This window comes from Salmo salar, chromosome ssa19 (genome assembly GCF_905237065.1).
Source record: "Salmo salar chromosome ssa19, Ssal_v3.1, whole genome shotgun sequence".
Taxonomy (NCBI): domain Eukaryota; kingdom Metazoa; phylum Chordata; class Actinopteri; order Salmoniformes; family Salmonidae; genus Salmo; species Salmo salar.
This window is the reverse complement of record NC_059460.1, coordinates 28,093,021-28,120,381: the sequence shown is the minus strand read 5'-3', so window position 1 is coordinate 28,120,381 and position 27,361 is coordinate 28,093,021. Positions and strand designations below refer to the sequence as shown.

The 27,361-nt window shown below is 41.6% G+C and overlaps 1 protein-coding gene across 2 annotated transcripts in view; it reads left to right on the top strand.

Annotated features, from left to right (window-relative positions):
• Positions 1-8,404: 8,404 nt before the first annotated feature.
• LOC106578707 (plexin domain-containing protein 2) overlaps positions 8,405-27,361 on the top strand; it is a 161,569-nt gene continuing 142,612 nt past the window's right edge. The window contains exon 1 of one of the 2 annotated variants that reach the window (XM_014157836.2): positions 8,405-8,916. In XM_014157836.2, the coding sequence (XP_014013311.2) occupies positions 8,817-8,916 (100 nt within the window). In that variant the 5' untranslated portion in view covers positions 8,405-8,816. Of the gene's footprint in view, positions 8,917-24,843; positions 25,170-27,361 lie in introns of those variants that run through there. The other variant, XM_014157838.2, reaches the window with a different exon arrangement.

Genomic DNA, 27,361 nt, shown 5'->3' with positions numbered 1-27,361 from the left:
CGAAGAGAGAGCAGTAGGAGTAGCAGTGTTATCTGTGGTAATCCATGTTTCCGTCAGCGCCAGGAAGTCTAGGGACTGGAGGGTAACATAGGCTGAGATGAACTCAGCCTTGTTGGCTGCAGACCGGCAGTTCCAGAGGCTGCCGGAGACCTGGAACTCCACGTGGGTCGTGCGCGCTGGGACCAGCAGGTTAGAGTGGCAGCGGCCACGCGGTGTGAAGCGTTTGTATGGCCTGTGCAGAGGGGAGAGAACAGGGATAGACAGACACATAGTTGACAAGCTACAGAAGTGTTGTTTCTTGTATTATTGTCTCTTGTGTCTTTAGAGAACTGTTTCACTTTGATATCCTTTTTCTTCTGTCCTGATTTTCTCTTTCTTTTCTTCTGTTAACTAGATATTCTTTGTTGTTCTTCGTTAGCTAGCTAGCTTCTTCCAAAAGAGTCCCTAGCAACTGCTTAGCAACTGGTAAACAATTCAGCTAGCTAAGATAACTACAATTTTATGAAAAATAGTTATTTTTCAAAAGCCTATCTTCTTTGTTTGTTGCTTGTTTTTTCTCCTATTCAGTCTTGCAGTTTTCTTTTGCTTTTTTCCGATGTACTTCACTCTAAAAACCATGTAAATTTCAATATTTGTAGGAGCTCATTTTTCAGCTGCTGCTGCTCAAATTGGAGTTCCGGAACATGTGTATGATATGATATGATAGCATGGGAGCTAGATCTGCACAAGGCTCTAGGCTTGATGTACATTCCTGGTAATACACTCCTGTCCCCAGTGGACCGACTCGTAGGCTACATAAAGCATCCTCCATTCAGGCTGCAAAGACATCATTTCCCTCCTTAACTAGCTTTAATGGTGAGAAGTCGGGGGAAAAAATTGGGAAAATATGCGTGTACCAGCATTTTCTAATTTTCTGACAACTTAGGATGTTGCACACCAAGGCTGTTCACCTCCTTAAAAAAAGTACTATAAGAATTTATATTTTGAAATTCATAACATACCAAATGCATCTGTATTTTTTTATATATATTTTTTTATCATAGGTCTATTTATTAATGCAACAACACACTAACTCATCGTCACAAATTGTAAGTAAGCTCGTTACAATGCCCCCTAAAGACATGATTGACATTGGGAAAAGAGGGTGGGCAATCAGCTGATCATTAATGTTGATGATTGATGTACATCTGTTGGTTAGCTAGCTTGATTTCATTTACTGATTGTGATTCACCTCTAGGTCTTTCTGGATCTTTCTGCTGCTCATAGCAGCCAACCAGACTGAATATTGACTTGATAGAACAATGAGACAGATATTTCACTGGATGTATAAATGTGAAGTATCCGGTTGGCATTTCCACTCACTACCAAATATGGTGGTGAGAGGAAGCCCGGTGGCTGGTAGTGGGAGAAGATGGAGCGAGATGGATTTTGGCACATTCTGCTAATTTTCTCACCAATGAAACATTTCATCTCAATACAGTTGATTGTTTCCAAAACTAGAATCTGTTACGAACTGAGTGGACAAAGTTTTATAGAATTCACCCTTTGCTAAAGTTTCAAAAAATTGCTTTGTTTTGAAGGAGTGCTAGGGCTAATTGCGTTATTGTACATCACAGAGTAGGCGTTTCCTTGCGTAAATATGCAAATACATGCTAGAACGCTCCAATAGGCTCACGCTAGCTCGTGCTTGGCTCTGCTCACCTCCTTGCTTGTTCTGCCCACTATGATTGATTAGCTCCCATTGGAAACAACAGTCTGTTATCTATCATGATCTATTAGTTAATAAAATCTTTATTGATGATGATGTAGTTTAAATCAAGTGTTGTCAAGTGTTAATTAAAGGTTATGCTGCTGTGGCGGTACTGTTATTTTAACTAGGTTGCTAGCGACACACACTCGACAGGTGGCCGCGTCTCTCAAGCCATGCATGTTTGGATACAGGGCATGCCCAATCTCCATACAGGGCAGACTGGAAAAAGGTGCAACATCCATACAAGGAAGATCAACAGGCGCAACCAACGGACATGGTGGGGCGGGTTGGCGAACTTCACAATGACTTTAGGTTCCGAACAACAATGACAAAACATTTCTAGGTTACAAAAAAAAACATTTTAGGGGAAATTATACCACCTTCCAAAAGGGCCCTTAATAAAAAAGTCCTACAGGAATCCAACCTTTTCCTGCAGGAATTCAACCTTTTGTGAAGGAGTTGTGCAAGTGTCCTGCAGGATTTTGTCAATCCTTCAGGATTGTCCCTGATGCTCCTGTAGGAATTCTGCAAGAGTATGACTTGTCTTGCAGAAATGTAAGAAAATCTTGCACAATCATGACAATTCCTGTAGGAATTTTGATATACATGCAGGATATGGCAATTCCTGCAGGACCAAGTAAATCCCAGCACGAATCCTGCAGAACCGAATCCTGCAGGATTTTGATATTCCTAGGGCCATATCGGATAGTCAAACTGCTGAAGGAGAAGATAAAGTGTGTTTGGAGGTGAGGGCACATTATTTGGTATATAATTAGCTATTTTTTAAAATGAAAACACATGTTTTAAACGATCCTTTACAATGGGCCTTCCAGACGTGGCCAGCTGTGACAGAGCCTGGACTCAAATTCAGAATCTCTGGTGGCACAGTTAGCACTGCGATGCAGTGCCTTAGAGCACTGTGCCACCCGGGAGGCCCTTCTCCTGCTTTTTGCATTCTCCTTTTAGTAGTCCTCCCGGTTTTGACCCTTGCCTTTCTGGACTTTGTACCCACCTGCCTGACCATTCTGCCTGCCTTGACCATGAGCCTGTCTGCCACTGTGTACCTCCTGGACTCTGATCTGGTTTTGACATTTTTGCCTGTCCACGTCCATTCTCTTGCCTACCCCTTTGGATTAATAAACATTGTAAGACTCCAACTGTGCCTCCTGTGTCTGCATCTGGGTCTCGCCTTGATACACATGACCTGTCATGTAAATAAGGAAGTGATTGCATTTGAATAATAAAGAGAGTTTTAAAACATCGCCTGTGTTCCAAATTGCATACTTGCGTTCTCCCATTCTTTCAAGGGTGATATTCCAAGAACACCGGAGAGAGCATACCGCTAAATTTGAAATGTACAGTACTTAAATAGACAATTACCTAAATAGGAAACTGCGTAATCACGCAGCCGGTGTCAGCTTTTATGCTAGCAAGCTACATCTGTTTACATTGTAGCCAATGTAGCAGTGTGAGCAACTAGATTTGATTTAGTGCTAGCAATTCAGTGAACAACTATCCCAGAATGGAAATATTTAACATGAATAACAAGTAAATAAGTAACAGAATCGCTTTTCTCAGTACCTGTTAGTGAATTAAGCTGACAAGACTAGAATCATTTTACGTGGGGTCCTCCTCTCGCAAATTGCTTGGTCTGCTGCTACATCATTGTGGACGTATGACAAGTAAGCTTTCATGCATTGTACAGAGGCTGAAGTGAAAAAAGTATTTGAAATAGCAAAATTAGCAATTTTGCTTAATGTTTAAGAATGATAAATATCCAGAATAGTAGTGTTTCACTGTGAAGCCAATATTGCATTGCATTAGGACTGCTGGTGTTTCATTTCCAGTGAGCAGGCTTGCATTGTGATAAATTCATACAACTATAACACCCATGCATATTATTGAATGATACTGATGTTCGCTATAGCTTGGTTTTATATTCACCTTATCCATTGATAACTAAATGATAGGCGATTATCACGCCTGCTCTCCCCCTCTTTCGCTTGAGGGCACCAGGCTGCCCTTCATTATGCACACCTGTCACCATCATTACGCGCAGCTGTGCTATATTGGACTCACCTGGACTCCATTACCTTGTTGATTACCCCTCTATATCTGTGGTCTCCTCCGTTTGTTGCCTGTATTAGCAGGCTCGAGAGGTCTTCTTTCCTCGGGGGCTCGGCAGGCGCCCACCCCACGGCATGCTTCAGCTGGCCCATCAGGCTCCCACGCCTCAGCGGGATCGTCAGGTTCCCATGCCTCAGCGGGCTCACCGGGCTCTAACACCTCTGCCGGCTCGTCGGGCTTCTATGCCTCAGCCAGCTTGTCCAGTGCCCTGCCTCAGTCGGCCCGTCAGGCTCGCCCAGGTGGGACGCTGGGTGGCGTCCCAAGGGGGGGTACTGTCACGCCTGCTCCCGCTCTTTGGTGCTTGAGGGCACCAGGCTGCCCTTCATTACGCACACCTGTCACCATCCTTACGTGCAGCTGCGCTATATTGGACTCACCTGGACTCCATTACCTTGTTGATTACCCCTCTATATCTGTGGTCTCCTCCGTTTGTTCCCTGTGCAATGGCTTTGTAAACAGTTTTCCATATTCATAGGCTTGATCAAGTTGTCACCGATTTACTTTGAATTGATCATTTCATTATTTAAAACATTTTCTTTATATGCAATGGTGAAACACGAGGGGAGGGAAACTGACAAGAAGAAAGTTAGCTAACAGGTATACAGACACTGCATGCATGGATTTACTGATCATGTAAGAATACACAAATACTGTCACTTGGCTGGCTAGATTGAGCAGAACACAGCTAGCTGTATTTCCTATGTTTTTAACCAGATGCTGTTAAAATGCCTTACCTCCAAACCAGTCAGCCACGACTATTTTTGTCCTGCCAAGCCAATGGCATGGAGTGAAATGAACACATCAGCTGACATCTGTCCCTGAAAACAAATGTGGAAAAAACTATTTGCTACATGTACATTTCTCATTAGCTGGTTAGTAAGTACACCAATTCAGGATAAAAAAAAACTGTCCGAGTCTTCACAATTGACACCGCTTTACGAATAGTTTGTTTAGTTTGTCATCCGTAAACAACTGATAACCAGGACGAGATCGCCTGCTAGCTAGCCATCGCGTCCGACAAGCTAACTTAGCACGGTTACCGGGCTGATAAACAGCAGTGACTCAACATTTGTATTCAAAATTCATTTTAAAGTATTTTGTACAACATTTTAACATAATTTGGTGAATAAATAAACCTAATACTTACATTTTCACAAAGTTATTCCTTATTCCTCTGGAACATTTTCTCCCAAGCAGGGACTTCAGTCCGCAATTAATTCATTAGTTTATGGAATTTTTGAACTTTCTCTCTGTTTTACTTTTAGTTTGCTTGGACAGTTTTCCCACCACCATGTGAGTTCTCTTCTTTTCCCTCACAGCTTAGACTACAGGGAACACAGAAAACACACACCTAGCATTTCACACACACTTAGCATTTCATTTTAATTATTTATCTTGTGTTTCTAACAGTTTAGCAAAGTTGGTAAGTGCATGAGAAAACAATACATTTACTAATTAATCTGTTTCTGACTATTTGTCTCATTTGCAGCGACATTAGTCCAGTGGTCTACTAGTTAAAGGTGAGTAGGTTGTCTTTTAATACTACAATATATATTTAGCACTATTTCGTTGCTGTTTTTCATGTAACACTCAGATGTTCTGAAGTTAAACTCTGAACTCTGCCACTCTCATCTCGCTCCTCTCCTCCCCAGTTAAGACAGAGTGTGTAAACAACAGTGAGACTGACTACCACAGAAGGCGCACTGGACAGCCATGCAAGCGAAGGTAACATCATAACACAATTTCAGCCTATAATTTCTCCTTTTTAAACAAAGCCTAACATACACGCATACTCACAGATGTTGTTGGTGTACCAGCCATATTAAAATCAACTATCACCAAGTTTACCATTGCAGACATCCGTTTCCCTTCACACCAATACACATAAGCTGTTCATGTGACGTCACCATTACTCTCACTCCTGTTACAAATATGCTTTTACATATTTATTCAAAATCTCATGTTTTCTTTCTCCTAGGAATCATATTTTATGCAGTGCTGGTGAAATCGACACTCAAACACAGCTGTTGCTTCATTGGATAATACAATTGCCATTCAATCTGATATCTTGTGCAATCTGTCCATTCTTTAGAAAGAATGTGGATTTTACGACATGAAATTCTCTGAAGGATGAGAAAGGAATCCAGCAGGTTATCCTACAGGAAAATGGCCCTGGAAATCTTGTGGAATTACCTGTAAGAATCTTACCTACAGAACTTTGGGGCCAATTTGGTGTAGGACAATTCCTGCAGGTCGTCTTTCAGGAAAAAATCCTGCAGGATTTATTTGAGGACTATCTGCAGGATTCCTGCAGGGTTGTTTTCCTGAAGGACTACATGCGTGATTCCTACAGGAATTGTCCTAAAGGAATGTGTCCCAGAAAATCCTATGGTATATCTGCAGGAATGTCTTCATGATGGACAACATGCATGATTCCTACAGGATCCTACAGGAATATCCTGCAGGACTTTTTTGTAAGGGGCACTGTGGAAACTGGAAGGGCAAAGGGGCATGTGCTCTGCCCAGGTAGATCCCTATCTGTGCATGTGCCTCTTGGCTGAACACGGTGAGCAACATCCTAAATATGAAAATGTAAAATGTTTTCGCGACTTCTCACCATTAAAGATAGTTAATTAAGAAAATTATGCCCTTGCAGCCTGAATGGATGATGCTTTATGTATGAGCGGGTCCACGGGGGACACGAGTGTATTACCAGGGATGCACATCAAGCCTAGACAATAGTGCAGATCTAGCGTCCATGCACTATGGGCTGCCTAGACTACATACAGTGCATTCGGAAAATATTCAGACCCCTTGACTTTTATCATATTTTGTTACGTTACAGCCGTATTCTAAAATTGATTACATTTTTTTTCCCCTCATCAATCTACACACAATACCCCATAAAGACAAACTGGAAAACATTTTTTTTTTTATTGATTACAAATAAAAAACAGATGCATGAGTATTCAGACCCTTTGCTATGAGACTCGAAATTGAGCTCAGGTGCATCCTGTTTCCATTGATCATCCTTGAGATGTTTCTACAACTTGATTGGAGTCCATCTGTGGTAAATTCAATTCACTTGAGATGATTTGGAAAGGCACACGCCTGTGTATATAAGATCCCACAGTTTACAGTGCATGTCAGAGCAAAAACCAAGCCATGAGGTCGAATTAAATGTCCATAGAGCTCAGAGACAGGATTGTGTCGAGGCACAGATCTGGGGAAGGGTACCAAAGAAATGTCTACAGCATTGAAGGTCCCCAAGAACACAGTAGCCTCCATCATTCTTTAATTGAAGAAGTTTGAAACCACCAAAACTGTCCGAGCAACCTGAACAATCACAGGAGAAGGGTCTTGGTCAAGGAGGTGACCAAGAAACCGATGGTCACATTGACAGAGCTCTAGAGTTCCTCTGTTGAGATTGGAGATCCTTCCAGAAGGACAACTATCTCTGCAGTACTCCACCAGTCAGCCCTTTATGGTAGAGTGGCCAGACGGAAGCCACTCCTCAGTAAAAGGCACATGACAGCCTGCTTGGAGTTTGCCAAAAGACACCTAAAGACTCTCAGACCATGAGAAACAAGATTCTCTGGTCTGATGAAATCAAGATTGAACTCTTTGGCCTGAATGCAAAGCGTCACGTCTGGAGGAAATCTGGCACCATCCCTACGGTAAAGCATGGTGGGGTGGTAGCATCAGTGGCAGGGACTGGGAGACTAGTCAGGATCGAGGCAAAGTACAGAGAGATCCTTGATGGAAATCTGCTCCAGGTTCACCTTCCAACAGGACAACGACCCTAATCACACAACCAAGACAATGCAGGAGTGTTGACAAGTCTCTGAATGTCCTTGAGTGGCCCAGTCAGAGCCTGGACTTGAACCAGAACAAACATCTCTGGCGAGACCTGAAGATAATTGTGCAGCAACGCAACCCATCCAACCTGACAGACCTTGAGAGGATCTCCAGAGAGTAATGGGAGAAACTCCCCAAATACAGGTGTGCCAAGCTGTTAGTCATACCCAAGAAGACTCAAGGCTGTAGTCACAGCCAAAGGTTCTTCAACAAAGTACTGAGTAAAGGGTCTGAATACTTAGGTAAATGTGATATTTAAGTTTTTTATTTTCAATACATTTGCACAAAAAAATGTACCTGTTTTTCCTTTGTCATTATGGGGTATTGTGTGTAGATTGATGAGTGAAAAAAAAAACGATTTAATACATTTTAGAACAAGGCTGTAACATAACATAACAAAATGTGGAAAAAGTCAAGCGGTCTGAATACTTTCTGAGTGCACTGTATAGGATAGGGTGGTTTCAACAAAGATGTTATGGTTGATTTTTTTTTTAAACTTTAAAAAAAAAACTGTCTCATAGTGTAATAAGTTCTTGTCTGTCTTGTATCACAGAAAAGTCCATTATTATCCAGCTAATTACGGGTGGATAGCATATTCCAGCTGCATCTGACACGGTATTGTTGCAGACTGGTGGTTTGCACTGACTGTAAAACGCTAAGTACTGTTGGTGGTGTTGGATTGGTGACGAAGGAGTCCTCTCTGAGAACCCAACTCACATTGCACCTCTTCTTTCCCGGGTAGGAATGAGACCTATGCGTGTGGAGCTGAGATGACTCCAATATTCTGAACCGTGTTGCTTTTTTGGTGGTGGCCCGGGACCTTCTTGGACCGATGAGCGTATGCGCGCATTCACGCATATCTTCACTCACTCACGCACGCACAAACACACACACAAACAAAACACCACACATCATATTCCGCGTCTGCAAACCAACGAACAGCGCAGACAGGTTTTGCTCTGCAAAAGGCTGTCTTGCAGACTACACTCGAGAAGAGTTACGAGTCCCCTACGATTTTTGGTGTATGAAAAAATAAACATTCTATAAAGAGGAGCAGTGCAATCAATCGTGGATCTTGGATATGGCAGGTGTGAAGACATTCGACCTTGTTGTTGGAGTTGTTTTAGTTTTTCTGTCTCTTGGAAATGCGTTTCAAGAGCCCGGACAGGACCCGACAAACGGTAAGACCCCATACTACCTCTTATATTTGCACCATGAAGATCTCTCCACATTTAATGATAACAAAATAAAACACTATGCATGATGACTTGTACAGAGACACGTTTACAGTGCTTTATTTATTATTAAGTGTGGTTTGGTGTAATACGGTGCAATGGTGCAATCACTTTCATGGTGTACAATAATGAAACAAGGTTTGTTGTAGACGTATTTACCAGTATCTTTTACTGCCTTTATAACTGTCAAAGAAGAATTTGTATGCTGACTAAATACCAACTACATGCTACATGGTTTTCATTATTGCTGTGATATTGTGTTTATAACGGTTTGTGCGCTCGTGAGTGAGGGTTGCCGAGGTTCGTGGTGTGTGTGCGTGCGTGCGTGTACTGCGCGCGTCCGCGCTTGTGAGGGGGATTTGAAGGCTGCTGGTTTTGGATGTGTGCACGGCTATTGTTCTCCGCTATTTTTATTTCAGCAATCGATCCACCCTATGTCGGAGACTTTATGATAGGCAATGTCAGCTAATTTATTATCCTTACTATAAACATGTGTATAAAACAGTCTGTGTCCCAACGTGTTATCATGCTTTTATTAATATAAGTGCATATTGTAAGAGGTGTTGAATGTGTTTTTTTTCTCTTGTTTTTATAAAATTCAATGTTTTCAATAAATTAGTTGGGATTTGGTGAATCATGAACAACTTGATGAACATGGCCGTAGGGTAGGATTTTTGAAAATCAAAGGAAAAATATAATGTTTTGCGTTTTGACTTAGCTGTTGCATCCTATAAATCAAACAGCCTATATTATTTGACCCAACTATGAACATTCTCTTTAGGGATAGGGTGCAGCATTGGGAAGTTTGGATGAAAAGCGTGCCCAGAATAAACTGCCTGTTACTCAGGCCCAGAAACTAGAATATGCATATAATAGTAGATTTGGATAGAAAACACTCTAAAGTTTCCAAAACTGTTAAAATAATGTCTGTGAGTATAACAGAACTGATATGGCAAGCGAAAACCTGAGAAAAATCCAACCAGGTAGTGGGAATTCTGAGGTTTGTAGTTTAAGTGAATGCCTATCGAATATCCTGTGTCTGTGGGGTCAGATTGAATATTTATGATAAAAACACCCTAAGAATTGATTAGAAACTTTGTTTGACATGTTTCCCACAAACTCAAATGGAACTTTTTAGACTTTTCGTCGAGACTTTGTGTCCATGCTTTGTGCATTGGATTACTGGACTAAACTCACAAACAAAAAGGAGGTATTTGGACATAAAGATTAACTTTATCGAACAAAACAAACATTTATTGTCTAACATGGAGACCTGGGAGTGCCATCAGATGAAGATCATCCAAGGTAAGTGATTCATTTTAATGCTATTTCTGACTTTTGTGACACCTCTCCTTGGTTGGAAAATGGCTGTATGGTTTTTGTGGCTTGGCGCTGACCTAACATAATCGCATGGTGTGATTTCACCGTAAACCCTTTTTGAAATCGGACACTGTGGTTGGATTAAAGAGAAGTTTATCTTTAAAATGGTGTATAATACTTGTATGTTTGATTAATTTTAATTATGAGATTTCTGTTTGATTTGGCGCCCTGCAATTTCACTGGCTGTAGACCAGGTGTTCCGTTAGCGGAACCCCCTTCCCAGAAAGGTTAAGAAATTTTCTCCATGATAGGAAAGAACAAAGATATGATTTTGGCAGTAGTGCGCCCCTTCAACCATCTGATTGAGATTGTCCCTCTGTCAGTGCATGTGCTGTCTACCAGGGCCTTGCTTTATCTGATCTGGAACCAGTTTTAAGACTGGGCCTTTTATTACAGTAATTTACAGGTAACTGGCTGCCAGTAAGTTACTTGAAAAACCACAGTACTGTTTTTAAAAGTGTAGAACCACCTGTACCAGTCTGTCAGTCTCCACTTCCTCAAAGTTCAACAACCAAACACTTTCAATCAGTAACCCATCATTTTAGAAAAAAATAACTTGCTCAAGTATTAGTATTCCTGAAGGAGGTGCAAGTCTTTAAAGTGAGGGAGGAACATTGATGATCCACACACTTCTGCAAGGTGTCTACAGTTGATGCCTACATTCCAAATTACATCCTATTCCCTACACACTTTTGTTGACCAGGGCCCAAAGGTAGATGTTGGGTCCATACTGTCCAACAGGGCTCTAGTAGTTTGATGAGTCCATACTATCCACCAAAGGCTCTAGTAATTGGAAGAGCCCATACTGTCCACCAGGGGCTCTAGTAGGTGGATGAGTCCATGCTGTCCACTAGGTGCTCTAGTAATTGGATGAGTCCATACTGTCCACCAGGGGCTCTAGTAGATGGAGGAGTCCATACTGTCCACCAGGGGCTCTAGTAATTGGAAGAGCACATACTGTCCACCAGGGCTCTAGTAGTTGGATGAGTCCATGCTGTCCACCAAAGGCTCTAGTATTTGGATGAGTCCATACTGTCCACCAGGGGCTCTAGTAGTTTGGATGAGTCCTTACTGTCCACAAAAGGCTCTAGTAATTGGATGAGTCCTTACTGTCCACCAATGGCTCTAGTAATTGGATGAGTCCATCCTGTCCACCAGGGTTCTAGTAGTTGGATGAGTCCATGCTGTCCACCAAAGCCTCTAGTAGTTGGATGAGTCCATCCTGTCCACTAAAGGCTCTAGTAATTGGATGAGCCCATGCTGTCCACCAGGGGCTCTTGTAGGTGGATGAGTCCATACTGTTCACTCGGTACTCTAGTAGATGGATGAGTCCATACTGTCCACCAAGGGCTCTAGTGGAGAGCTTTACTGTGCTATTCACCATATTAGGTACTTTGTCTTAGTTTATGGAGACCATGAATCTCCTTGGCCAGTCAGTGCTGCACATGGATCATCTGAACTTAGATCATTGCTAGAATTATCAAGAGCTCACATTCTATCTTGAAAACCCATGATCTGGGCCTTTCAGAGGTACGCTGTGAATTGAAGTGTCACACTGTTTCTGAAGAGGTTATGGAATAAAATAATTCAAATTCTCAATGATTCCAACCACCACCCGTTTTTCCTCAAATGAAGCAAAGTTCTCCAACCTCAACTGTTATTTGCAAACACATGGACAGGGATCCAGCTGTCAATGTCTAAAAGGCTTGGAGAGCTTTAATTTTAGAGGAGATCTTTCCAGGTGCACCTCTCTCTGCCTCTGTTCTATATAGGGTATTATTTTTAGAGTAGCTGTCCAGCGAGACGCTTCCCTTGTCATAGCATTAACTGACCATATTTATGGTGAGTAGTGCCTCTCTCCTTTCCTAGATAGTACATTATTAATAAACAGGAAGTAAAGGAAAAGAAACACCCTAACAAATGTCAGCCGTGCGGTTGGTGTGTGTGCGCCCAAAGGCTGTTCACTCTGAAGTTCACTGGGTATCTGGGACCTTGTTGTGTACAATTCACTGTGGAGGCTGACTCACACACTCTGGTTCTTTCATTGGCCAGCATCCACAGCAGCAGATGACAGGGAAAAAATACAAATGTTGATGGCTATAGCCACACACCCACACACAGTTTTGTATAACAAGAATTTAAGCTTTCTGCCAATATCAGATATGTCAATGTCCTGGGAAATTTTCTTGTTACTTACAGCCTCATGCTACGTTAGCTCAACCGTCCCGTTGACTGGACACTGATCCGAAAAGAAGATAACTAACCTTATGGGGACACACAATTCAGTTCAAAATCAAATGTTCCCTAAACCTAACCCTAGCTCCTAACCCTAAACCTAATTCTAACCCTAACACTAATTCTAACCTTAACCCTAAACCCCCTGGAAATAGCATATGACCTTATGGGAACAAAAAAAATGTTCACATTTCTGTTTGTTTACAATTCTTGTGGGGACTTCTGATCCCTACAAGTATAGTTAAACATGTCCACATGCACGCACGCACGCACACACACACACACACACACACACACACACACACACACACACACACACACACACACACACACACACACACACACACACACACACACACACACACACACACACACACATACATACACTTATAAATGAGAAGAGCAGTGGCTTATATCTGGATGACATTAGAAGATCTCATGGGCTAAACATATTTCTTTTAAACATTCCCGCCATGTGACGTCTCTGGGTGATGCCAGTGGCAGGCTCACACACTGATGAGTACAGAATATAGAGGTATGATTTCATGGGGATTTTGGGGTTAATTCTCACTCTGGCTCTCTCTCAGAGAAAGATACTGTATAGGCCACTTCGTCTGTGCTGTTGCAGTCTGTCTTGATCTGCTCACTAATGATGTGGTCTATTTAACAGCCCTCAACGCAAGCATTTAAATGTGCTAAGATTGTGGTTGTGTATGGAATGCCATGTGAAAGTGGAGAGCTCTGTTGTATGGGATTCAGGCACGGTGCTGTGCTGTACTGTTCTACACTGTGCTGTGCAGAGTTGAATGGATTCTTAGGTAGCGAGTGACTTAACCAGGCAGTTATCCACGGCCTTAGCTCTGGGGACCCTGCTTCTCATCCATCATAATACCACAGGCTGCCTTTCCTCTCACACACTCAGATACACAGACACACACAAATACAAGCCACGCATGTACGCGAATAGACATAGAGTTAATACAGTGGTCTCTTAGCAGCGTCACACTCAACCTTCAAAAGGCTGAGTTTGACCATCGAGGCTAATACAGCCTATCTGACTTGTCTGGTGAAGTGTCGGGCTGTGACACAAGTCTTACTGGCAAAATGGTGCACAAAAGAGCTCTGTGTGTCTGTTCTGAAAGAGGAGACAGTGTTGAGTCCGAAAAAGGAGAAGTGCAGGAAGTTTATAAGCCTTCTAGTAAGGAATTCCATTCTCTCTCTCCCTCGCTCTCTCTCTGTTTATTGTGTGTTTGTGTTTGTGTTCTGTCTGTCTGTCTGTCTGTCTGTCTGTCTGTCTGTCTGTCTGTCTGTCTGTCTGTCTGTCTGTCTGTCTGTCTGTCTGTCTGTCTGTCTGTCTGTCTGTCTGTCTGTCTGTCTGTCTGTCTGTCACACTGCACATTCTAACTGGTCAGAATCAAAGTCTCTTTAGTGGCTCTCTGAATTACCTCCTGAAAGAAGCTTCCTTGAATGGACGGAGGATGACAGGGGTGGGTTGGTATGAGCCGGGGGGGGCTGGTGTTGGTCATTGTCTTGCTCTATATGTGGTGACAAGTCTTCTATACCGCACAGGACCGGGATGGTACGGTCCCATACCGCAACACCAGGCTCTTGCGTTAGTCACGCCTCAGACCCTGTCATCTCAGGTCCACCCCTTTGCTCTGTGAAGGACCCTTATACAGTGGGGTAGAGGGTAGGGTGCATGTGGTAGAGGGTAGAGCCAGAAAGAGAGGGGTGAGAGGGGCTCAATAGGCACTGAGACAAAGCAAAGAGGCCTATAGTTAATGAAACCCGGTGCAGTTAAGCTGCTCTTTATGTACAGCCATTGTCTTTCATGCCATTTTCAAGCTCTTTCATGTCCATCTTTGCCCTTTGTCTCGCACACTCATTGGGGCTTTTAGATTTTCTTTAGCCTTTTCTTAGAATTGTAGTAATCACTCAGTGGGGTATGTTTTGTGCTTTTGTGTTGTGTGTGTTAGATTAAAGGCCCAATGCAGCCGTTTTCTCTCAATATCAAATCATTTCTGGGTAACAATTAAGTACCTTACTGAGATGGTTTTTCAATTAAAATTGTCAAAAATAAACGAAAATAGCTTCTTAGCAAAGAACATTTTCTCAGGCAATAATTTTGCTAGGACTGTCTGGGAGTGGTCTAAGTTGGGAGTGGAAAATTGAAAACTAGCTGTTATTGTCAGAGAGGTTTGGAACTCTCTTTCTTATTGGTCTATTAACTGATTTCACAATGGAAATGCCAAAGCTCCATTCCACCAAAACAGGCCGATTTTTTTTCTTTTTCTTCAAACATCTCTTGCACTAAAAGGGTATCATCATAATATTCACAATTTCACAGTATTAGTCCAACTTCATAGTGTGGAAATATATATAAATACACAGAAAAATCATGTTTTTGACTGCGCTGGGCCTTAAATATAAGCACTTTATTAGGCCCCCTATAAAAGTCTGAGAAAGCAGGAATTGATGGATTGGTGTTGGCTATACGTAACTTTTATTGAATAACATGCATCTGAATTAACTCAGTGCTCTGTGAAGAGAACTGAATATCGAGAATTCTATTTACCATGCATGATAAACCCTTTAATAAACAGCCCAGCAGGGTAGGCTTATCATAGTCTATGACAACTGATCTCAGACCAGCATCTGAAGCAGAGATTAATCCACAGGTAGAGCCTGATCTGTTGTCTGGCTGTCCAAGCAGCTGTACAATGCTTCCTTTGGCTGAGCTGGATAGTCTTAACAAAGAAAGGTAAATGTGTTTCTGAGATGGAGGGATTTCCAGAAAGCTTCCTTTGCCTGCAGGGCAGGGGTCAGTGTGTGATGATTAAGGAGGAGAGGAAATTTGGGGAGAGTGCAATCCTTTACTTCTCCCCCTATCTTCTGCTTTTTGTCATGGGCTGGCGAGAGTACTAGTGTAGAGGGGTGATAGTGTGGAGTGAGTTAGGGATGGTAGTATGCAAGACCACATGGTAATAGTATGGGCTATGCGGGGATGAATGTTGCACCTTTATGGTCTGTTCTGTGTAAGACAGGTTCACACTAAATCATGTATGCTTGCATGTTGTGGTTCTCAGTTATCAACACAACCATGGGAAGAAGCTGAGCTCTCAAATACCTCATAGCTGCTGGAAATGTCCGTTCGGATAGAAACAGCACCTGAACACACCAGTCATCGCTGTTGCAAGAAATCCTTGTATCTCCAAAAATGTAACTTGCCGTATATTGGACATAGGATAATGAAACTTCAGGAATATTTTGAATTCATTTTCTTGGTCCTACAGTCATGACGTTTTCAGACTACATAAAAGGGAGTTACTGCTTTCAATGAATGTAAAAAAGGCTTTCTTCCGGCAGTGACATATTGTATCTTTGATACCAGCTGAAACAAGCCAAGGTTCAGGAAGAGAGGAGGGAGCAGCCAGTCACAGAGGGATTAAAGAGTAAAGCCCTCAAACATTATACACTTCAGCAAGTGTCACGAGTTTCACTGAGTTACCCAGCCAAAGAGTCAGCACAGCAGACTGCTGGGTTTTACAAGAACAGAGAGAGCTGCTCACTCCCCCAGAGGAACTGGCTGTCTGTGTAAGGTGCATTCGGAAAGTATTCAGACCGCTTGACTTTTTCCACACCTTTATGTTACAGCCTTATTCTAAAATGGATAAAATTATTTTTGGTTCTCATCAATCTACAGACAATACCCCATAATGACAAAGCGAAAACTGGTTTTTAGAAATGTTTGCACATATATTAAAAATAAAAAACAGAAATACCTTATTTACATAAGTATTCAGACCCTTTGCTATGAGACTCGAAATTGAGCTCAGGTGCATCCTGTTTTCATTGATCATCCTTGAGATGTTTCTACAACTTGATTGGAGTCCAATTCAATTACCTGGACATGATTTGGAAAGGCACACACCCGTCTATATAAGGTCCCACCGTTTACAGTGCATGCCAGAGCAAAAACCAAGCCATGAGGTTGAAGGAATTGTCCTTAGAGCTCCGAGACAGGATTGTGTCGAGGCAAAGATCTGTGGAAGGGTACCAAAAATTGTCTGCAGCATTGAAGGTCCCCAAGAACACAGTGGCCTCCATCGCTCTTAAATGGAAGAAGATTGGAACCACCAAGACTCTTCCTAGAGCTGGCCGCCCAGCCAAACTGAGCAATCAGGGGAGAAGGGCTTTGGTCAGGGATGTAACCAAGAACCCGATGGTCACTCTGACAGAGCTTGAGTTCCTCTGTCACCACAGAGTGATGACAGAGGTGATGACAGAGGTGATGGGAGAACCTTCCAGAAGAACAACCATCTCTGCAGCACTCCACCAATCAGGATTTTTTACGGTAGAGTGGCCAGACGGAAGCCACTCCTCAGTAAAAGTCACACGACAGCCCACTTGGAGTTTGCCAAAAGGCACCTAAAGGAGTCTAAGGCCATGAGAAACAAGATTCTCTGGTCTGATGTAACCAAGATTGCTCCAGAGCGCTCAGGACCTCAGACTGGGGCGAAGGTTCACCTTCCAACAGGACAACGACCCTAAGCACACAGCCAAGACAACGCAAGAGTGGCTTCGGGACAAGTCTCTGAATGCCCTTGAGTGGCCCAGCCAGAACCCAGACTTGAACCCGAAAAAAGCTGTGCAGCGACGCTCCCCATCCAACCTGACAGAGCTTGAGTGGATCTGCAGAGACGAATTTGAGAAATTCCAGTGTGCCAAGCTTACAGGTGTGCCAAGCTTGTAGCGTCATACCCAAGAAGACTCAAGGCTGTAATTGCTGCCAAAGGTGCTTCAACAAAGTACTGAGTAAAGGGTCTGAATACTTATGTAAATTAGTTTTTTTATTTTTAGTACATTTGAAAAAAAATCCAAAAACCTGTTTTTGCTTTGTCATTATGGGGTATTGTGTGTAGATTGAGGACAAAAAAATGTATTTAAACCATTTTAGAATAAGGCTGTAACGTAACAAAAAGTCAAGGGGTCTGAATACTTTCCAAATACACTGGATACATCAGTCAGTTATGTGTTGTGTGGTCTACTCTGTCTACTCTGTATCAGTGGTCCCCTTTGGGTTACAGCCGTTAGCGCTCTGCCTCAACGAGGTAATGGGGTGAAACACAGATGGGACGCTGCAATGTTTGTTTGTTATGTGTGTGTGTTTGTGTGTGTGTTTCTCTCTCTCTCTCTCTCTCTCTCTCTCTCTCTCTCTCTCTCTCTCTCTCCTGGATTTGGTGTGTGTGTTGAGTGTTCACAGTTGCCAGTGAGTGTGGAGAGTTGAAGAACCCCCTCTGGGTGTGTCATGAAGGAGGGCCACAGGTCTTTCAATGTGTCCAGGCATGCTGAACAGAAGACAAAGAGCCAGGGGAGGACCCTCTTACCCCGGCCTGTCAGCAGGCTTCATGCCCCCAGCCCAGCAGGAGCAGCGGCTTTCTTTGTACCAGACCAGACTGTGTCACTCACTGGCGCTACCAATATGCTGCTAAATGCCTATGTAGCATGTTTGTGTGTTTGTATCTAAGAGAGAGAGTGTTTCTCTAGGTGTGTGTTTGCTGTTGCCGTTCTCTCATATTTCCTTTTCCTCTTTTTTTCTCTAGCACTGAGAACGTTTTCTGTAAAGTTCAACAGGAACCTCTCTCCTTATCCAATGCCAACCACATCCTGAATATGTCATGACATGACATGCAGCTTGCCAGCTTCTTACTTACAACTGTTCTACTGTTGATGCTGCAATGTACTCATTGATATTTGTGTCTGGTAAAGATGTTTTGAACCGTCTGCAAGTCTAAGTAGAATTGTGGGACTCCCTCACTTGAGTGCAACAACACAGTCTTTGTTTCTGTGCCTGGAAAGAGGCTGTGTCGCTGTCCAAATGTCTCTCCCTCTCCCAAACAAACTCATCCTTAAAACCAGCAGCCATGCCCTGCAGAAACGACAGTCAATTAAGTGTCTTGGGTTAAAATAAAATACTTCACACTACCACAAGTACATTTTGGGGTCAGAAATGGGGAGGACAGATCATGACTTTGAAGTTGAAATCAAATTCATGTTTTTGTGAACTACCACCTTTATCCGGAAATGGATAAATATCGACCTTTTTTATATTTATAATAAGGACGATTCCCATGCTCTGTTAGCTTTGAGATGGTATTTGTCATATGGGTGTTCACTGTATGGTTGTTAATTGTGTTGTTGTCAGATTCTCCATTCACAGAGATGGGTGGGTGCTCCTCATGTAAATTATGTTGAATTGATTTTATGGAATACTAAATGCTGCAGAAATGAATTAGCTCTGATTTATTGGCGGGCTGCCTCGGGGGGAGAAACAGAGAAAGTGTCGCAGAATGTGTGTGTGCGTGGGAAAGTAAGAGGAATGTGGTTTTCGGATTCATGTATGAACACACATGTATGAACAAATCACATGTGAAAAATGTCATGTGGAAATATATATATATATATATTTCCACATTACATTTATATATATATATATATATATAGTCAGGTGTGGTTTTCGGACACATTTGGGAAGTTTCTCATGGATTTTTCAAATGTACATTTTTCATATATGAACAAATCATATCACAATTTAGCTGTAAAGATAAGTGCATAAAAATGACAAAACGTTAACATGCGTTAACTGACTAACACTGACACCCCTAATTTAAAATCATATTTTTGTAGAAAAGTATCGATTTACATTAATTCCAAAATCAAACACATTCACACATTTTCAAATACATAAAAATTCATTTTAGGCCTGTGTATTAAATGTGACAAAAACCTTTGGACAGCTAACAATAACAGAAGCTAAAAACAGCTAGCTAGGATGAAATGGAAGGCTAGCTATTGACTGTCCCTATGCTAGCTAGCAGTTATCAATTAGCATGCAACCATTGAATACAAATTTCATAAAAAGTAACCTTCTAAAATACACATAACTAGTGTGGTTCATATGTACACATGTAAATACACTCAATATGAGTACTCATTTGAAAAAATATAACCATTTAAAAGACAAAACATTTATAACGGGCAGCAGGTAGCCTAGCTGTTAGAATGTTGGGCTAGAAACCGAAAGGCTGTCACCCTACTGTCAGGGGGTGTGTGTCTCTTTGTTAACAACTGGTGCACAATCTCTAATATTAAGGAAGTCTCAAGGTTCTGCTCGCCTGATTTATAATACCTCATGATAAGCTGTCAGGGGCACGACAATGCCTCTTCCCCCTCAGGAGGCTGAAAAGATTTGTCATGGGTCCTCAGATCCTCAAAAAGTTATACAGCTGCAGCATTGAGAGCATCTTGACTGGCTGCATCACTGCTTGTTATGGCAACTGTTTGGCCTCAGACTGCAAGGCGCTACAGATGGTAGTGCGTACAGTCTAGTACATCACTGGGGCCGAGCTCCCTGCCATCCAGGACCTCTATACCAGGCGGTGTCAGAGGAAAGCCCAAAAGTTGTCAAAGACTCCAGCTACCCAAGTCATAGACTGTTTTCTCTGCTACCACAGGGCAAGCGGCACCGATGCACCAGGTCTGGAACCAACAGGAACCCGAACAGCTTCTACCCCCAAGCTATAAGACTGCTAAATAGTTAGTTAAGTAGTGAACCAATAGCTACCCGGAATATCTGCATTGAGTCTTTTTGCACTAGTCTCTTTTGACTCATCACATACTCTGCTTACTGTTTATTATCTATACCGTTACCTAGTCACTTTATCCCTACCTATATAAACATATCTACCTCAACTATCTGGTACCCCTGCACATCGACTCGGTACTGGTAACCCATGTATATTGCCAAGTTATCATTACTCATTGTGTATTTATTCCTCGTGTAATTATTTTTCTATTTATTTCTCATGTTAATATTTTTCAATTTTTCTTCTATTCTCAAAATGTTCTGCATTTTGGGGAAGGGCCCGTAAGTAAGCATTTCTCTGTTAGTCTACACCTGTTGTTTACAAAGCATGTGACAAATACAATTTAATTCATCTGATTGACTCGCATTCAAACGTGAGCTAGCTAGCTACTTAGCTTGGCTACACTCATGTAAATTGGAAAATCTCACTCGTTTTTCACTTGGTCTAAACAATTCAATTACACACAAAAATATAAACGCAACATGTAGAGTGTTGGTCCTTTGTTTCATAAGCTGAGATTCCCAGAAATTGTCCATTCGCACCATTTGTGGGGAAAAACTCATTCTGATTGGCTGGGCCTGGCTCCCCAGTGGGTGGGACTGGCTGCCAAGGGGGAGGGCCTATGCCCTCCAAGGCCCACCCATGGCTGCACCCCTGCCCAATCATGTGAAATCCATAGATTAGAGCCTAATGAATTTATTTAAATTTACTGATTTTCCTTATTTGAACTGTAACTCAGTAAAACTTTTGAAGTTGTTGCATGTTGTGTTTATATTTCTGTATTCATCTAAATGACCATAAAACTCATCACAGTTTAGTTAACATGTTATCTCTACATTTTGAAAATGTAACCATGTGTACCAACCAGAAAACAGGATAGAAAATAAGGAGACACAGAGCACTAGCTTCTCTGTTCTTTTCACTGGGCTTCTTCCAACGGTCATGGACCAATGTACGAAGAAGACATTATTTGTAGCCTTTTCCTGCAGTCAAATGACCAAATCCCCCTCTAGTGGTCTCATGGGTGGAATATTATTAATATTTTCATAATTTCATAATTAACAAACATATTTTTTTGAAGCGGTGAAAATCCAGTGTTTGTTATATTTCAGTCTTCTATGTTGTATATAAAGTGTAATATTGGAATGAAAACTCAAAATTGAATACATTTAAACTCTATATCTGACATGGTACAGGTGTCTTCTTTTTTTATGTCCATAACTATGTGTGCGGTGTTTACCTTTGTTTCAAAGTAGATTTGTTTAAGATTACCCAAAAAATTCTGTGTGACTCTGATTTAGCATTTGAACTATTATATTCAGGTGGACTAAGTAAATTTTTTATAGAATGACATTACAGAATTAGCAATTCCACATGTGGAAACATTGCTACTGCAACATGCTAACCCCACCTTTTTTACATCAGGAGAACATCACTATCACCACATGTGAACTTGCAATTCCACATGTAGGGTTTTCTTATTAAACTGTAAATGTGATTTTCACATGTTCATGTTTTTCAAATTTGAACTTGCAATTCCACATTTTAAAGTGAGATTTATACATGTGGAGTTGTTAATGTTTTTCTAATGTGAAGTTGCAAAGTTTTCTTACATGATGTGAAACTGTAAATATCATTTTTTACATGTGAGGTGAAAACATGTTATTTTCCTCACATGTGAAAAGGTGGTTTTAACATGTGAACTCTCAATTTATTTCACATGTGAAATTTCAGCTCAACATGTAAAAACAGCCACTTCACATGTCCTGATGTCTCCTAACACTATTTTCAAATGAAACTTCAAATTTTCCTTTTTTTTTTTTTTTGGAGGGGTAGCACAGCTCTGCTTGTATATCTAGTTAGGGCTGGAATTTGCCTAGTCACAGGGTCAGGAAAAACTCCGGTCCCTATTCTAAAGCAGTACTAGATGCATTGGTGATCTACTTAGTGGTTTCTCTTTTGGTGTAGGCCAGCAGATCAGCAGATGTTTAGGAACTCTGAGGAGCTGACTGGAAAGGCAGGACCTGTGTTCAAGGACTCTTCCCATCAGCCACCAGTGTTTGTTTGAGCAGAGGCTGGAGGCTCGCTGCCTGGCACTCCTGATATGTCCTGATGTCTCCCAGCTGTTTAGGCCTTGCCTGTATCTCTGCATCCCAAATGTCACCCTATCCCCTATGTAGTGCATTACTTTTGTCCAGGGTCAATAAGGCTCTGGTCAGAAGAAGTGCACTACATAGGGAATAGGGTGCCATTTGGGATGTACAGTCTGTGTCTGCAGCGAGCTCATCCCTTCCTCCCTCCACAATACATAGAATGTGTTTCCCTTGGATTCTCACTCCACTATCAACTCTGGGAGTTTGCTGACTGGTGGAACTTGAAACTGGGGCAGTTTTTCTGCCTTTGTTATGTTCCCTGGAAGTCTTCGTTAACACGCTGACTGTGATTATCTACCTGGGTCATATTCATTAAGATGGGAATCAACAACAGGAGTTTCTGGTAAAGGCTGAGTGCTCTCAAGCTCACCCCTCTCCTTACTGGCTGCCTACTGTGTTCCTGTGAGGCTTCCTGCAGCTCAACTCAGACACAGATAGCAATGGGGGGAAAAACCTGTACAGTTACACATCGGGATATTATTTTTGACGATATATCATATTGTTTTGACAATATCGCATTATTATATTTTGTACCTGCACCAAAACTCCAGTATTTTTCCTTCATAGCTTGTTCTCCATCTTATTTTTAAATAAGGAGACCATTTTTTTAATGAACTTTTATTTACATGATTGATCAAAACTAATTTTCTCATGGCTCTCTCTTGTCCCTCTGCAGCAGACATATAGTGAGCAATATGTTTGGAACATCAAATCACAGTACAATCACAGTATTGAATTGCAATACATACTTTATAGAATGGTGATGATCGCGATATATATATTGTATCCTGATAATATTATATCGTGAGGTCCCTAGCAATTCCCAGCCCTAGTCATAGAGCCTTGTTTTCAGGCTTTGTACTGTAACGATAGCTCAAATCAAATCAAATTGTATTTGTCACATGCCTCGTAAACAACATGTGTAGACTAACAGTGAAATGCTTACAACAATGCAGTTAAATATAAATAATGACACACGGAATAAATACACAGTGAATAACGAATAAAAAGAACGAGTAAAAAAGAACATGGCTATATACAGGGAGTACCAGTACCGAGTCGATGTGCAGGGGTACGAGGTTATTGAGGTCGCTATGTACATATAGGTAGGGATAAAGTGACTCCGCAACAGGATTGATAATAAACAGTAGCAGCAGCGTATGTGGTGAGTGTGAAAGTGTGTGTGTGTGTGTGTGTGTGTGTGTGTGTGTGCGTGTGCGCGTGTGTGTTGGGGTGTCAGTGTAAGTATGTGTGGGGGTTTCCCGTTATGAACATTTGGCGCCAGACAACGTGACTGACAACATTTAAATTTTTTAATTTACCAGACATTTGAGAAATTTACCGGACATTCATATGCATTGGGTGCAAAACACATTAGGGCGTCCACCCAGGGTGCTCAAAATCACATTTAGATTATTGTAATACACCTTAACATAATAGACATTTGCGTTTTATTGAAAAGCAAAACATTGCCCTTTGCGTCTTCATCCCTGCTATAAATCAGAAATATATATATATATATATAATATATATATATATATATATATATATCCTTGAAGAACAAGTCGCCTACACAGTAATAAAAGACAACTTCAAAAATATCAGGGCACGCCGGTCATTGCTAGAAGGGATTCAGATTTGACTTTTAGTAAGAGGTTAAGGATAATATATGCAGCAGGTGTGGATAATTACGTAGCATGTTAGGAGAATTAGGTTAAGGTTAGGAAAAGGGTTAGGTCTAGCTAAAATGCTAAACAAAATTAACTTTTGACGATCATTTGACAAAAGCTGGACCCCTTCTAGCCATGACTTGCCTAGTTAAATAAAGGTTAAATAAAACATGTAAATTAAATGACCTGGACGGCTGCCCCATTCCCCATTCACTCTGCGATTCAGCACCGCAGTAGTGGAAAGAGGACACTGTCTTGGCGGTCACAAAATGAATACATTCTAAAACTGATGTTGTACAATCAAATTCGATATTTAAATAAACGAAATTCGTTAAGGCTGGTTCATTGAAAGAAAGCTTATTTTTACAAAGCTCCTGTGAAACGAGTCACCCGTCATACATTTATGAAAGCACTTGTTTTCAAAGCTCAAGTGATATCTCACTCTTTTTACGGTACTACTGGATGATGTTAATACATATTATGTTTATTGTCATTTGAACTATCGTGGGGTTGTGATTCGTGTCATGTGTGATATGCGTGACTTATTGATAACAACTCTGTTTCCTACTATAGGCAGTTGGCTGCCTAGTGATTGCACCATTGTAACTCTGTTGTGAATAGTTGAAAGCGATGTTTCGTTTCCAAATGCTACTAAATAAGCTCAACTGAAATGCACCAATTGTGCATGATACACATCATTACTCTGCTCTAGTCTATCAATCCACTCCAAATCTTTATACTATACATGACACAGGGGCTGCATATGTTAATCTTGCCTAGGGCGGCAGCAGAACTGCTAGGACAGGGCCTGAAAAACACAATAATTTGCCTCTAATTTACTTGCGTTTGCGGCGGACCTTCACCTGCTCAAAGTGAACCGCTGCTGTTGCTTAGTCAAAACTGTCCAACTCATTGGAGCAGCTTGCGATGCGCATCAGCTTTGTTACTTTGTCCTCAAGAAGGCACGATCTTGAGGCCGTTACTCTGTTTTGGAGAAAGACTTCCCTCTCGGCGGCCACACTGGAAACGGCGATAATCAACACAATCTTCGGGCAATTTTGTCCAGTCGGGGTACACTTAGCTGAAGTCCTTTATGAGGACCCCACGTCATTTGCGTGAGTAAAAATAGAAACGCACACACCCGCCACAAATTTCCAAGCAGCTTGAGGATTTATAGGCATATGAAGTATAGTTGCCTATTAAGTTGGAACACAGACTGGTTTTCCACCAATGAATAAGTGCTTCCGCCCGGAGAAATTGGCCGGCAACAATTGTATTTATCGACTTTTGATTTATTTTTTTGTTCAAAAGCCTGCATTTACTGGCTAACGGAAACTCTGGTGTGTCGGTAGAGTCCAGTGTGTGTGTGCATAGAGTCAGTGCAGGAGAGTTAGTGCAAAAAAGTGTCTGTGTGTGTTGGGGTGTGTATGTGTGTGTTGGGGTGTAAGTATGTTTGAGTGTGTGGGTAAAGTCCAGTGTGTGTCCATAGAAAGTTAAGTGTTTGTGTGTGTGTGTGTGTGTGTGTGTCGCGCGCATGCATACGTGCGTGTATGTGTGTGCGTGTGTGACTGGTAGCTGGTGGCGACTGGCAGGCAGCTCCGCCCAGGTAACTGAAGACTCTCAGTGAGGCCTGTGTTAGTTAATTCGCTGGAATGCCCCGCGGCGTGTCTGAGAGTTAATTGTTTTTCTCTTGATAGAACCTTCGTTCCAGTTGGCACCCTATTCCCTATATAGTGCACTACTTTAGTGCTCTGGTCCAACATAGTGCACTATATAGGGAATAGGGTGCCATTTGGCACATTGCCTTTGTACAGTCTAAAACAAACAAACCAACACCCATCAAGATCGTGAGCTATAGTTTGTGGTGGAGTGCGCTCAGTGCAGACACGTTTCATAATAAATTGTCTGGTCTGTGTGAGAAATCTTGGTTGTGAAAACCTTGGTTGTTTATCCTAGTAGCTAGTGGCTTTATTTGCCTCAGATAATTGATGTTGTCAGTCTTGGGCGTGTACTGTTGAAAATGTGACCGACCACCTCTTTTTATTCTTATGTTGCCTAATTTGAAATATTGTTTTTTACATTGGATAAAAGTAAAGAGGGTATATCATACACTGCAGTTGAGGAACCATGGGAAAGTAATTCTGCTTTGAAAGTTGATGAACTTGTAAACTCACTTTTGAGAAATGGTCCTTGAATATTTTTGGTACACCTACTGGAGAGCTCTTCTTTGTCTACACCCATTCAGCATTGCTCACCCCCTAAGCTTTAGCCCCACACATTGCTTTAAGGATTCACATGTGAGGCGATGTGCTAAACAGAGTGAGTAAGGTAGTGTAGTTCACATGTTCATGAAATACAATAGATGGCTGTAATCATCCCCAGACACACCTGGCTAACTTGATGGGTCATGTAATCATCTGGCAAATTGGAGTCTTTTGTTTAGACAAGCTAGCTAAACAATGAACCATAATCCCAACAGAAATGGATTGTCAGTAGTATGAGTCTGCAGGTAGCTGAAGACAACCAACTAGGTTCAATGTCAGATAGCTAACATTAGGCTATAACAAGCAATGAAAATGAATTTCTGAGATACCAATAACATTACTACACAGATCATATACATTACGCTAGCTAGCAAGCCAGCCAGCTAACGTAGGCTAGCTGCTAACAGTACGCTTTAACATGCAATGAAAACAACTTTCTGACAAATTTGGAAATGTACAGTACCAGTCAGAAGTTCGGACACACCTACTCATTCCAGGGTTTTATCTTTATTTTTTACTATTTTCTACATTGTAGAATAATAGTGAAGACATCAAAACTATGAAATAACACATATGGAATCACGTAGTAACCAAAAAAGTGTTAAACAAATCAAAATATATTTTATATTTGAGATTCTTCAAAGTAGCCACCCTTTGCCTTGATGACAGCTTTGCACACTCTTGGCCTTCTTTCAACCAGCTGTTGGCCCAAAGGGTGTTTAGCATCCCCAGTGGCTCTTCAAGCACTGAGAGGGTATTCTCCGCTGCTGGCCTGCTCTCTAGGCACCATCGCATGAGCCTGAAGCCACAGACTCTGGCCAAACTCATGTTTCTAAAAATGAATTCAAAGGCACTGTAGATGAAGCCAAATAAGGCATTTCTCGTTTAATTTGTATTTAATTCTAAGTAAGTCACAGCCTACAGTTGAAGTCGGAAGTTTACAGACACTTAGGTTTGAGTGATTAAAACTCGTTTTTCAACCACACCACAAATTTCTTGTTAACAAACTATAGTTTTGGCAAGTCAGTTCAGACATCTACTTT